The 13779-nt window shown below is 40.5% G+C and overlaps 1 protein-coding gene across 36 annotated transcripts in view; it reads right to left on the bottom strand.

Moving 5' to 3' along the window:
- The window catches only part of DST (dystonin), a 283686-nt gene that overhangs the window by 59214 nt on the left and 210693 nt on the right, over window positions 1-13779 (bottom strand). For 32 of the 36 annotated variants that reach the window (XM_015859169.2, XM_032443498.1, XM_032443500.1 and 29 more), the window contains 6 exons: window positions 5733-5894; window positions 4461-4631; window positions 3521-3687; window positions 1438-1597; window positions 851-1177; window positions 599-683 (listed from right to left, as the gene is read on the bottom strand). In XM_015859169.2, the coding sequence (XP_015714655.1) occupies window positions 599-683; window positions 851-1177; window positions 1438-1597; window positions 3521-3687; window positions 4461-4631; window positions 5733-5894 (1072 nt within the window). The remainder of the gene's footprint in view (window positions 1-598; window positions 684-850; window positions 1178-1437; window positions 1598-3520; window positions 3688-4460; window positions 4632-5732; window positions 5895-13779) is intronic. The other 4 variants (XM_032443502.1, XM_032443504.1, XM_015859198.2 and 1 more) reach the window with 1 other exon arrangement.

Below are 13779 nucleotides of genomic sequence, written 5' to 3'. Positions count from 1 at the left end.
TAAATTTGGAACGGAGAAGGATTCCCTCCCTTCAACCATATGTGTGTCTTAAGGAGTTCAAGAACTTTACAAGTGCTGGAAAATTTGGACAGATGTTGATCTACAGCGCAGGCACACTGCATACAAACGGAATGCAACTTTTCCCACAGTACTAGCTCCAATGGACAAAGCTTTCCTCTTGCAGTAAAAGGTAGTCTAATATCTCGTTCCCTGAGAATGTCTCCAGGGAACTGACTGTGTCCATGGCCAGGCAATCTGAGTAATGTCCTTAACTTGCTATGTAAGAATGGAATGCAGGTTCACTAAAACAATTTTCCACTAAAAATAATAAGAAAACAAGGACCAAATTCTCTACAAGCATAAATTAACTTCTGCTCACTAATATCAACAGTACAATTAACTCCAAAACACAACCCACGTTGATCTCATACCTTTATTAAAACAGATAACTACAAGTGCTTTAACCAACAAGCATATTGGTTGTTACTAATACTTGGCTGTGACTAATATTTACATATTCCACTTAAAACTTCTCATAAGCACTTATTGCCAAAAAAAAAAACCACCTGGTGAGCTGTAATTTTCTAAAACCTCTCACCTGTTGTTTGTTTGAGAAGCTCTAAGCCATTTTGTATAGCCAGGTCAACATTTTGTTTCCTGAGAAGAATCTCCTCCTGAAGCTCCTAAGAGAAAATGCCATTTGTGTAAGCACAGACATAATAAACAACACTATTTTCATTTGGAGTTAGCATATTTCCTTTTAAATTAAAATAGATTAATGAAAAATAAATGAACTATGGATTATAAATCATATAAAAAATAAATAATAAATGAACAGAAATCAAAATACCAGTAGTTCAGAGTGCTGTTTCTCAAGCAATTCTGTGTTGCAATCTTGGACTGACAGCTTGCTCAGTTTATCATGGACTTCATTCAGCCAGTTCATCAACTCAACTTCGTCCTCCCCAAAAATCTGAGCATTGCAGTACGCTTGCTGTAGAAGTTCAGACCTGCTGTTGCTCTTCTCTTGAATCTCAATGTATCGGGCCTGAGAAGAATCTAGCTTTTCCTGCACCATATCTTTATCTTCCCTGGAGCTCATAGTCTTTAGAGACTGACCAATGCTAATGGCCTGAAGCAAACTCTTATTGTGAGCTAGGACATCATCTTCTAGGGCCTATATATTTTTTTAAATAATGAAGAGCAATGGAAAAGAAAATCAGAAAAACATAAAAGAAATGTAAGTGGAACTAAATAAAAACTGAATTAAAAAGAACATATTGCCAACACAAATGAATAAAACTCAAATTACAGGAAAAAAAAGTAAAAAGCAGTATGGTAAAATACAAGTACACTACAACAGCCTCCCCAATTGTGCTTACTTCACAGATGAATTTAAACAGAATGGCACAAGCAATTGTGTTGTTCATATCTTACTTTATGTTGAGAAATCTGCTGTTGCAGTTTGGAAGCCTGTGTTCCAATGGGTTCAGCATTTGCAAGTCTCTTCTCTGTGGCCGACAGCCACTCCACCAGTGGCTCCAGAGCTTCATGAAACTGCTGTGCTACCACTGAGATACCTTCCAACTGACGGTTCCTATAAACATCCCAAGAGAAGGATCTTACTGTAGGGTTTCTGCTTTAGCAGGGGTGTTGGACTGGATGATCTCTTGAGGTCCCTTTCAACCCCTGCAATTCTGTGATTACACACCTTTTAAAGCTAGGTAAAGACTTCACTGAACCAAAACGTATGATCGCACTTCCTCAGCACTGTACATTATCTTCTAACATTTGTTCAATGATGTGAACAGAACTATGTGGCTTTAATTCACTCTATTTTGAAACTAATGAGACAGTGGTAATAAAGCACTAAGACTTGACCTTCAAAATAAAAAAAGAAGTAACTAAAACCTTTCTGTTTCATGTTATTACATTTCAGAGAAAGTTCTTGATTATAGGAAATCTTCTCTACAGCCACTGCTGAGAAAATTTCCCCCCAAGAAGGCTTTTAAGAGATATTTTTTCCTACATGAAAAACATTACAGTATTGTCTTTCAGCAGGGGATCTTGTTACAGGTAAAAACTATGCTTTCCTAGGCTTACAAACAAGGGAGACCCTATAGACCTGTCACAGTCAGATATCTAATGCTCACAGAAATACTCTACTATGTTTTCAGAATCGTGGTCTGATCTCCAGATCTTCTCAAATGAGAAGCCAGAGACTGGCAAAGGAAAATGGAGACAAGTCTGTCTCCATCCATCCATCCATCCATCCATCCATCCATCCATCCATCCATCCAGTTGCAGACAAGTCTGCAACTAATAGATAGGTTGGGAAAAGCTGCTATTTGATTTTTAATTAAGTATCACCAGATTGGGAAAATAATATTAAATTAAATATGACATTAACTTTTACTCCAACAATGACTTAGATTCCTCCAATAAAATTTAAAAAATAAAATAATCTATTAGTGGTTTACTCCAACAACTGAATAATTGTATCACTGGTATGAAATAACAAAAGACATTCAGAGTAAAGGAACTATAGAGGCTAGCAGAAGGTGCAGAAGACAACACAGTTGAATTTAACTTTACTCTAATTGCTCAAATCCCAATCCATCCATTTGCTCTTCACTGTAAAGTTTTACTGCTCACTTAAGATAATTTTCCTAAACTTTCCAAATCCTTCCTCATTCTCAATTATGTATCTTTCACTTATGTGTAACTCTTCCTGCTCCAAGGTTGTCCTTTTTAAAATCCCTATCCAAAAAATACATTCAGCGAAGTCCTTTAAACGCTTATGTCTTCAGACACTTTACAGTTCATTACTTGCCATATATTTTATACACAGACAATTCATAAAATATCTAAGTGTGTGTACACACAGACATTGTGTCTTTTTAAACTGGAACTTGAACTAGACTTCAGTCTGTAGCAGAGTGTTTTCTGCACTGCTAGAATACATGCACATACTTCCATGGTCCTTTTTTCTTGAGAACTAATGCAGCTTAGCAACTTGAATAAGAACATCAAAAACTGGCAGCACGAGGGCTACTAAGGTCTAGAAACTAATTATATGGATAACACTGAACAGCACAAGGAGGAGTGCCATCTCTTCGTAACAGCATGTCAGGATTCTGAAGTTCCAATGAAAGACTGTTATTATTTGTTAAGTCCCAAATCCGCACTTGAGTCTATGCAAAACAGGAGATTTGGTTTTTAAATCAAGAAACTAATGAACTAACAGACATAAATGTTTAAAATACACACACACAGTTAACTCTGGCAGATTGTTACATCCTAGGCTACAATTCTGTTAGAACCTTTTGCACTTTTCAAGACACTACTTCTCACTTTTTTCTTCAGAGGACATATTACATCAACATCAAGGTACAGTAATGTATCAACAAGGATAATATTACTTAAAATATTTTACATTAGGAAGTTCTACATGCTGCTTCTGACCATCCATTACATGCTATATCTGTATTTTTCAAAGCTAAGAAAGAATCTGAAATACCTTGCTTCAGCTTTACTGAGCAATGCATCCCATCGACTATCCAGCAAACTCAACTGCTTCAAGATTTTCACTTTATCAGCAGGTTCTGCTGACTCTGCAATTTTCTCCCCTTCACGCTTGATTACCTCAACAGTAGGCTTGCGGTCATCCAACAGCCTCTGGAGAAGCTAGAGAGAAAGCAATGAGATATAGAGTTATTGAGGAACACTGATGTTACAAGTATAAAAACAGAAGAAGGTTGACTTCTTGAAAAACTTTTAAAGGAAAAAAAAAAAAACCCACAAAAAACAATGATTATATTGTGATGTTGTGACTGATGCTAATCAAATATAGACACTCTTCTCCCTGGCCCTAAATACATGCTCATTTTAGTTTCTCAACAGCAGCAAAGCTTTGCCAAGTCCATAAGACCTCCTAGGTTTCTTTGGGGTGAAAACACGTGGCAACCCCAAAGAGCAAATATACAGGGTAACAAGTTACATCCAATACGACTTAAGAAAACATGCCATTTAACATATTTGCTGTATTTTGTAGGAGCATTCATGAGAAAGACACATGTGCTTCTAGATTTGGCAATACAAATGGCAATCATGTAAATAGACACAAAAATAAATGAAATAACCTAGTCATTGTTTCTTTGAGACACCACGAAATTCATTCATCTAGTCTAATAAAATTATCTTCTTTTCCAACGGAATTTAACATTTATTTCTAAGAGAGTGTTAATAATTCTAACTAGAGCTCATACTGCAGCTTCACACTATGTCCTGAGCTCCTAGAAGGCGGGCACTTCTCCCAATCCTGGACAGACTTAGGAGTCCCAAATGGGTGGTTGTCAAGTCTACCTCAGTACACTTGAAGAGCGTGACTTTTGACAGACATAAAAGATTTCTTCTCATTTCTCCAGTGGAAAGAGAGAGACTGAACATGTTATACTTACTTTCTGCTCTTGTATTTGGGCCTTCACAACTTTGAATTCAGCAGATGGTGGCTTTTGATTAGCCACAAGTTCTTCTGTATCAATAAGCCAACTAAGCAGAGATTCAAGGGCATCCTGAAATCTCCCGCAGTGAAGGAGGGCTTCCTGCAATTGTGCGGCACGTTGGGCAACCTGAAAGAAAGCAGAGCATCTGACTGTAGTTTTTTGTTGTTTTTTTTTTTCTTATTTCTGTGAAATAAGTAGCTAAAATTTGCTCAACACTTGGAAATATCATTACCACATACTCTCACTTTCATAGGTTTTTGTAACAGCACTATTGCACAATTTACCATTAATCTCTACAGTCATTCACCCAAAAGAGTCTGCTCTAGTAGTCCATTACAAGCGTTATTCCTGTTTCATTTAGCTACAGTATTATGAATTACACTGACAGGATGTTTGTATTTCTTGCGCTCTTCATTTTCCTTACAAAAAGACTCAGCCAAGAACCCTGAGAAGCAATTGAGGGGCAATAACACCTTCAAAGGAAAGAAGACATAGGAAAGGAGAGAACAAATAGGTGAATCACAAGTGTCTATGGCTCTGCTCCATCACTCCTTCGGGAACACAGAGAGCAGCAGAAACTGAATGCTATTTTGACTTCCCATCCCTGCCATTTTCAAAAGCAACTGCTTTAGGAAGATAAGCCTTCAAAGCATAGAAAAAAAAAAATCTACAGCAGATTTTTACAAAGCAATAGCACCTTCTAAACTTTCAGGCAACACTTAAAGTACCTACTATAAATGAAATGAGCCACTAGTCACACTAAGCTGGGTTGAATCACTCTATCCTGCATTGACCACATATAGCCAGTGTACGTAAATACAACAGAGTGCAGAAACGTGTAAAAATATCGAAGAGGGGCTGCTCCAAAGCAGCTGACTACAAATGGCATTACTACCTTTCCCAGGTGAGTGTCACAACTCTTGCCTCTTTCACTGAATTATCAAACTTCTCTGTCCTGCTGAAGCAGAAAGAAACACACAGACCTGGAGGAGACTTTCCTCTATGAAAAGCTATGAGAGACCTACAGAAAGTTAGACAGAACTTTATAATGACAGCCAATATCTCTGGCAACCAGCGATATAAATCTTATCCTTAAAATTACTACTGAAGTTATTGTGTAAAATAACGTAACTGAATATTTAATTTCCTGTGTTTTGAAAGATGTAAGTAAGTAAGTAAGGAAAACATAGGACAAGACAAAAGCAGAAGAGTGTACAAAATAATAACCTTCTTATTAAGAGTTTTCCACCGGGTGTTAACATCTTCAAGGTCATGTTCAAGGCTTTCTGTGTTGGTACTTTTAGCAGCACTCTGAATAAGGCCTTGACCCAACCAGTTCACCTCCTGTTGTTTAACTTGCAGAGGCTCAATTTCTTCTTTCTGGAATACCTGCAGTTGGAAAACCAGGACATGCATGAAACATAAAATTCATCTTGTGCATCACACTGTGCAAAAATAATACATATGTAGATATGTGTATGCTGAATTTGCTGACTGGTATCCAAAAGAAAGGAAAACGTTCCTTACCAGAACCTTCCTTAAAAAAGAAAAAAAATAAATCAAAACAACTAAACATAATAGACTTAATCTAAACAGAATAAATATAGTGCATCAATGAAGTAGGACGATGTACATTTCCATGAGTGTAGACTAGACAGGAGGAAAGAGGAGAAACAGGGAGAGGGGGAGAAGATCTTCAAATCAAGGAAATGATCTGAAAACCAGAGGAATGCATCTGTCTGTTCAATTATCTGTCTATAAACTCTACCAAAAAAAAAAAAAAAAAAAGAAAAGAAAAGAAAAAAAAGGCACAGAAGGACTGTAAGTTGTGCTTACATAAACAAGCAAACACCAAGACAGACACCTGCACATTTTTTGCCAAGTCAGGACAAAAATAAAACTTTCAAGTTAAAGAAATGGTGAACAAAGAATGATTCTAAGGGAGGTTTTATGAGGATATAAACATAATAAAATGAGGAAGCAGTAGAGATACTGCTAAAATGCCATCACAGAGGACACCCATGAGAATGGTTTTTAATTCAGAAACATTCTTGCAAATCACCAGGGCTTTGACAGTACCCAAACAACAATTTGAACAGTTTTCTGTTTGCTTTATTTTACTTTTTCAGGTACTTAAGGCTTTTCAGAGCCAGATTATTACCATTAGCAACAGCAATGTAAATCACCACTTGTATTCAACTGAATGAGGCTGAAATGACACCAGTTTCAATGAGATCAGAAAATGGCCCAAAGCCCCTGAATTAATTACACAGGCCAGTGAAAAATAACCAATGAATAAACAATGCTAAAGAATGCTCAACTTTTGACCCTAAATCCTCCTATTTCTATAGCGGCATTCAGTAACAGTTTTGGTGTACATTTAGCGCATTCAAAGCAACCTTTCTCAGCATCCTGAAAAGAAGGAATCACTTCAAACATACCAATGACTCCTCTTTTGCAAGGAACACAGTATGGCAAGTGATTTCTTTGAAAGCAGCAGCCCTCAGGTGGCTGAGCACACTTCCAGGAGCTGACAAGTCAATCTAGAAGTTAGGGAAGAGCTACACCAAGCAGGAGGGGTAAAATCAATTAAGCATCCATAAGAATTTGGTTATTATGGACAAAAGTAAAAAGAACAAAAAGCCCTGAAAACTCTAGGACTGTGGTTACATGAAAACTTACAGCATGCAATCAGCTGGATGCTTCCAGAAAAGGGAAAATATTCCTATTTTTTTTTGACTTTAGAGTAGAGAGAAGGCAGAATAATCTTTTTACACAGAACCAATAACAAATTCTTTTATGTCCCATAAAGCTTCATATTTTGAAAGCTACGTCCTGCCACAGAGGACTGATCTCCATAACTTACCCTTTAAAAACACAAGCATTCTTTGCAAAGAGAAGCTTAAAATAAATTACAATTACTGTTGAGGCCAAAGTTTACCCAAACAATTTAGCAACAAAGCCTGAAGTATATCAGATTTCAACCAGAGAGGGAAGAAAGAAATTACAGACGTGATAAACACCCTTTCCTTATTACAAAGCTCCTACCTCACCCGCCACTCTGAGAGCGCTATAAGACCCAGTGCCTGTAAAACACTACTATGCCGTCAGATCTACTTTCAGGCACGCAAACGCAAAGGAAGGCTTTCAGAACATGCAGCGAGCCTTTAATCTACATGCCTTGGAAACCACAACAATCTGATACTGTTGCTTACACCTTTATGAGTAAGGCAGCTCAGCCGGAATAAATGGGCTGTATCTGCCCTTGAATGGCATTGCCTTTAACCACAATCTGTGTAAGAACTGAACACGAACATCAGTGCACAGTGAGGCTCTCCAAATCAAGAGTAACAGCCACCATCTGGACAATAAATAACCAAGCACTGAACAGCTGGAAGTAATCACCCATGTCAGAAATTGCCCCTCGTTCATTTTCTGAACTGACCACCACACCTATTTGGGACATCTCGCCTGTGCTGCACCAGTGTCTCTGACCACTACATCTGCTGAATTAATAAAACACAGAATGTTTCCAACAAGAGTCAAACGTACAGAAGACTACAAGCAAGTTTAAGGTTACATCACAACTATTTCACAAAAGGATTTTTTTTTAATTACCTTATTAGACAATAGGCCATTGCAGACTGTATCTAAGGTTTCTTGTATGCCTGTAGTCCAGATAGTTCTTTCACTTCTCCCTGGGATAGCTTTTGGACAGTTTACAGTGCAATCTAATTCAAGTTGCTGAACAGAAAATGTCATTTCATTTGAGCCTGTATCTGCTATACTCAAGTCCTCTGGATCAGATAAGATCTCATACTTTGCTAAATCTGTGTCATTATTATTTACAGCAATGTTCATACAGTAACCATCTACTTGAGGAGGAGCATCATCCACATCACCCCCTTCCACTGTTGTGATTTGTGTTTTAATTTTTCCATGTATGTCATAGCCATTTTCCATTCCATTTTTACTCAGGGTAATACTTCCTCCATCACCTTGAAGAGGATTGCCATGTGTCAGAGTTTCCCCTCCAAAGCTTTCTAAGTAAGAGTATTTTCCACCCATCTCTTCCTGGTCACTCTCACATTTCTGTGAATTGCTTTGTTCGCCTATTCCAGAGGGCAAAATGTCACACGAAGTCAGCCTGCAGCTCTCTCTGACAAGAGTACTGCTGCTAGCAAGCACTGGGGCGTGCTGCTCTCTGCAAAGAGCTGGAAAGAACGGGCTGAGCTGACCTACTGCCTGGATGTCTTCTGCAGAAGATAAAGTCTGTGTCTGCATTCGCTCCCCTGCTAAGAGCGTATCTTGTTTTTCTTCCCTTTCTGTTGGAGGGCTACACAAACCAGAATCGTCTTCTTCTGAGGTCAGAGAATTTGTACCCCACTTGCGTTTGCCTGATTTAGCTGTATCTGACAGGTCACCAGTTTCACTGAAGGAGCATTCGCTTTTATTTGTGTAATCTGAAAAGTTGGGCGGGACAAACATTCTCCAGGACCGCCTGTGCTCCTTCTTCTCTGCATGAGACTTCGTTTTGGGCAATCCCCCCGTTCGAATGACATCGCCATTCAGCTTGAGAGCGTCAAAGATCATTTTCTCATCTAACTTCTTGGCCTCACGGCTTCGGAGCTCAAAAGCACTGGAGGTCGTCAGGGCGCCATTGGAGCACAGAGTGCCAATATCCAGTGTTCGGTGACTGTACGGTAAGGTCCGGTCTGTGAAGTGTCTGGAGGAGAGGCTGCCCTTGGATCCTGAATCGATCTGCTCATTCAGCCGCACAGTGTCGTAGATGGACCTCTGGGGAACATAACAGTCCTCAATGTTCAGGTCTTCATCCTCTTCTCCTTTGCCCACACACGGAGGATTCTGACGTAAACAGTCCGGCCTGCTAAGTGGCTTCCCCATTTTGCAAGGGTTCACACAAAATGCTACAATCCCTCTGCTTTCAGAGTGAAGGGAAACATTTAGAAAACACTATCAGTCTAAAAAACTACAGTAAACTTGCCCTCAGCAAGGGATGCATAGATATAAAACATACATGATAACTTATGAGGTGGTTAAGGTCGTCATCAGTGCACTGGCTTAAATGCAGTTTTACCTGGATGTGAGTTACTGGATGTTTGGGGGTTTTATTTTTCCGTTGAAAATATAAAGTGCTTGAGTGAGAAAGGAACAGAAACCTTCCAATATCACAGAAAAAACGAATATAGCAAAAACGAGCAGTGGCTTAAATGTTTAAAACCCTCCATGGAACTCCGCTCTTACTTCTTCAGGTCAGAATGCGTATCTTAAATCTGCAGATTAAGCCTTCCAATTGAGCGAGCATTACCGAAGGCAGCACATTATCTCTTGGAGGTGACTGATTAGCTGTAATCCATTTAGCCGGGTCGAAGAATTCCATCTCCTTTATAAATAAAGCATCGTTCTGGAGCTCGGGAAAGCAGACCGCGAGGTGGCCTCTCACGGCTCAGACCAAGGCACTGGGAGAATCTTGGGGGAGGAAAATAAGTTAAATCCAAACCAGCACGAAGAATAAAACAGCCCTTCGCTTCTTTGGCAGTAGCTATAAATAACTCCGACCCGAGAGGCAGCTTACTCCCTCCTCGTCCCGAGCTCTTCACAAGTTTCATAGGTAAATACAGTTTCCAAGGAGCCCAACAGACGCAGCCATTAGTTCCCCCTGGTCGGGATCCAGGCGGTCGGCCCGGCTCTTTCCTCGCTCCGTCCCGGAGAGCTGCTCTCCCGTTTAAGGCAGTCGCGGAGCGCAACCGCGGCGTCTCCCTCGAAGGCACGGCGGCTTCAGCTCGGCGCTGGCTGAGCCGATCCCGGCTGCGGGCGGCGGCTGGCACGGCGCTCCCTGCTCCTCCCCGGCCGAACGAGAAGGAGAGGAAAAGGCGATCCGGCCGCGCACGCCGGCGGGCAGCATCCAGCCAAGTCGATAAGCTCGCTCGGCTTCCCGCGAGCTGAAGGGCGTCCTCCCAGCGCCGAGCTGGAAGGAACGCCCTTTCTCATTCTTCAGGCAACATCTGCTACCGCCACCCACCCCGCCCGGCCTCCGCGCACCGCTCGGCCGTGCCGGGAGGAGGTGCCCGGCCCCTGCTGCTCGCTGCCCCCCGCAGGGCGGCCCTGGCGCTGCGGCCACAAGCGGGCGGCCGGGACGCACAGGGTGGGGGCAGAGGAGCGGTCCGGCGAAGTGCTGCCCGACCCGACCGGGCCGGGAAACTGATACCGCTCGAACCGGCTCGTTTTTCCGCTTTGGGGAGGGAACGTGTTCTGCTTAAGACCCACGGATACTTTGCTGAAGGTACACTCGAAGCAATCTGTGCAGCAGCATAAATCAACCTGGAATGGACGGAGACCTCCACCGCTTGTGTGAGCGGAGCTGTCAGCATAGCGACAATGCAGCCCCCAGTGTAAGGACAGCATATGGCACTCAGCGCTACAACTTACCCAGGGCATTAACTACGATCAGCTCAAGTCCTCCCAGTCAGGCAGTGAGCAGGAGACACTTCATGCGGGAAATACAAAAGCACCACACTGTTTGTTTGTTCACTGCTTTGATACTGTCAGCTATGTGTTAAAACATTTAAGACACGTGAGACAAATTCTCTCTTCTCACATACGCTCCATCCAGCAGCCAAAACATTGTTATGACAAACAGAAACTCAGCTCTGGGTTCTAAAGCTAAAAACACATTCAGTAAAGGTAAAAGGTGGGTAAAGATCCTGTCATCTGTGCTTATTTTCACCCATAACAGTCACAGATCCTCACAGAAAGCATACAGTGCGCTGTCATGTTATCAGGCCAGTATGTGACTTGCAGTAGGCCCATATTTATTACACTATAAAATGATTTTATTCATATTTAAAAAGGCATTTTACCATTTCTAAACATGTTCTCTGAAGGCTTTGACACGCAGCAGTCACTTTCAGAAGCAATGGTTCACACAAGCTCTTTAAATATGCTTTCTAACAGTCTCTAACCGTAGTAAAACCTGTGGAAAGTTGGTACCTATTGAGGTGTTTGTAAATCAGTGCATGGGAAGTGCAATACTTTCCATTTCTTATTTGAGCATATAGAGAACGCTGTGAGTATTTTGTCAGCATTGTCTCCATTCAGAGTGAAAACTGGAGGATGGACACTACACAACCAACATAAACCAATTAAACTCTTAGTTCACGCTCATTGGTAGGAATGCTCAGGTGAGCTTGAAAACCCTATAGAGTCTAGTTAGAAGACAACAACCTTTTACAACCTCTTTTGTTTTGAAAATAAAAGCCAAAATCAAATGAACTATGTACTGATGAAATCTCAGACAGTTCTACGTAGCTTTTGATAAGAAGAATTTATACAGCATTAAGAATAATTGAGCAAAGGTTACAAGAAGGAAAAGCAATTCAGTTTCTGGGGTTGTTCTCTATTTCAGAGAACGTAGCTGCAAACAGTGCTCCATGTGCAAACATCCTGGCACTATGTGGCTACACAAACACAGGGCTCAACTGCAGAATTCTTTTGTATTCTGCTTTTCAAGTAAGGAGACTGAATCAGTGTAAGCAAACAGATCTCGTCTACTGAAATTTCAGTTCATACCAATATATGCATTCCATATAAAGTCTTTGGGGAGGAGAATGTCTAACAAAGCTGAATTAATTTGAAATTAATTTTGTGCGTTTTACATTAATTGAGACAAATTCTTCATGTGATTATACTCTTCCTGGTGTACTTTGTGAAGTAACAGTCAAATGAAGCCTACTTGCAAATGAACTACACTGGTGATTTTCCTTGACAGAGAGCAAGTTTTGTATCTGCATTGTAAATAAATACATTCTAACACTGGCAGTAAGTGCTTTCAATTTAATACTTTATCCTGACTGGAAAAAAGGGCATTACAAAGAAGTTATATAAATAAAACAAGTATGTATGCATGCACATAACTATATACATACATAAAATGCAACTTGAAGTCTGCTTATTATTATTTTTTTCTAATAACTGTGCATTTTCATGTCATGCCAAGAAGATTCACAAAGCTCTACTCTTCCACATAAAAACTGGTCCAACCACAAAAACCACCTCTGGCCCATAACACAAGATTCTTCCCCAAAGCGAGTGAAGATATCATGTAAATAAATCTATCTACAAAGAACATTTCGCTTTACTCCTGAGGAATAGAAGTTGATTGTACTTGACCGCAGAAGCTAAAGATATAAGGGGCCAGACTGTGGTCTTGTGGCCAAATCCACGTTTTCAGGTTGTGTGTGTTTGTGTGCATGCACAAACCTGTGAGCAAAGCACCATGAGTGGAGCAGGACTGCTGGTAGCCAGTCTCCCCACAGTGTAATGCCCCAGGTAAAACTGTTCTCTGGAAGGAGCAAGAGTATGAAGAGGTACATCTACTGTAATTTTGCCACCAGCTGCACTCACATGGGGTCTTAGCAGATTGACTGTGGACCCTACCCTCCTCCTCACTGCCCTTACATAACAAATATATTATATTCTGTTCTCTCCTGCTTTCCATTCTTCCCGTGCTCCCCACTCTGCTTTTTATTATTGCAGTTGCTGTTCACTTCTTTGAACACCCCCTTCACCTTTTTATCATGTTTCACCTCCTGGTTAATGGCACTGTGTTTTCAATCATAAGCAATTCCATGACCTCAAATAGTTGTTTAATGCAAAGCACATTCCTAAGTTTATAAATACCTAAAATGAATGCAATCACAGAGCACACTTCTGCATATAAACACACAGAAGGTTTTGTTTTGTTTTGTTTTGTCTTTTTTACTTACAAGCTCTTTGGTTCTTGTGGCACTATCTTCCTACACAGACCAGCCAAGGATCTCCTTCCTGATGTTTGCAATTGCTGGACATCTTGTCCACCATCCCTACAGAGGACAGCACGGGGACCATGCATAGGAAACAGCACTATCTATGTTATTTTCCTATTTCTAAGGATCTCTACTATTTACAAAGACATTTGTTTCCTTTTTATATAGAGGCAGATTTGTGACAGATTGACATACAATTTTAATCCTAACAATCCAATGGAATTTCTTTGTAACGTGACCACTTTTTCCAGATTTTTGTCTCTATTTATACATTCTAAAAGATGACTGTCACTGACAGTAACTTTCAGCTGAAACGGCACTGAAGTTTCAACGTTCAGTTTTCCTCTGACACGGGTTAGTCTAAACAAGCAAAAAGCACCCTCTGTTGGGCCAAGCGTGTCATTACTTTTCCTTACACGGTTGTCTTTCTGATCTTTCTGATTTGATAA

The sequence above is a fragment of the Coturnix japonica genome, chromosome 3 (genome assembly GCF_001577835.2).
Source record: "Coturnix japonica isolate 7356 chromosome 3, Coturnix japonica 2.1, whole genome shotgun sequence".
NCBI lineage: Eukaryota > Metazoa > Chordata > Aves > Galliformes > Phasianidae > Coturnix > Coturnix japonica.
This window is presented reverse-complemented; position numbering and strand designations above follow the sequence as displayed.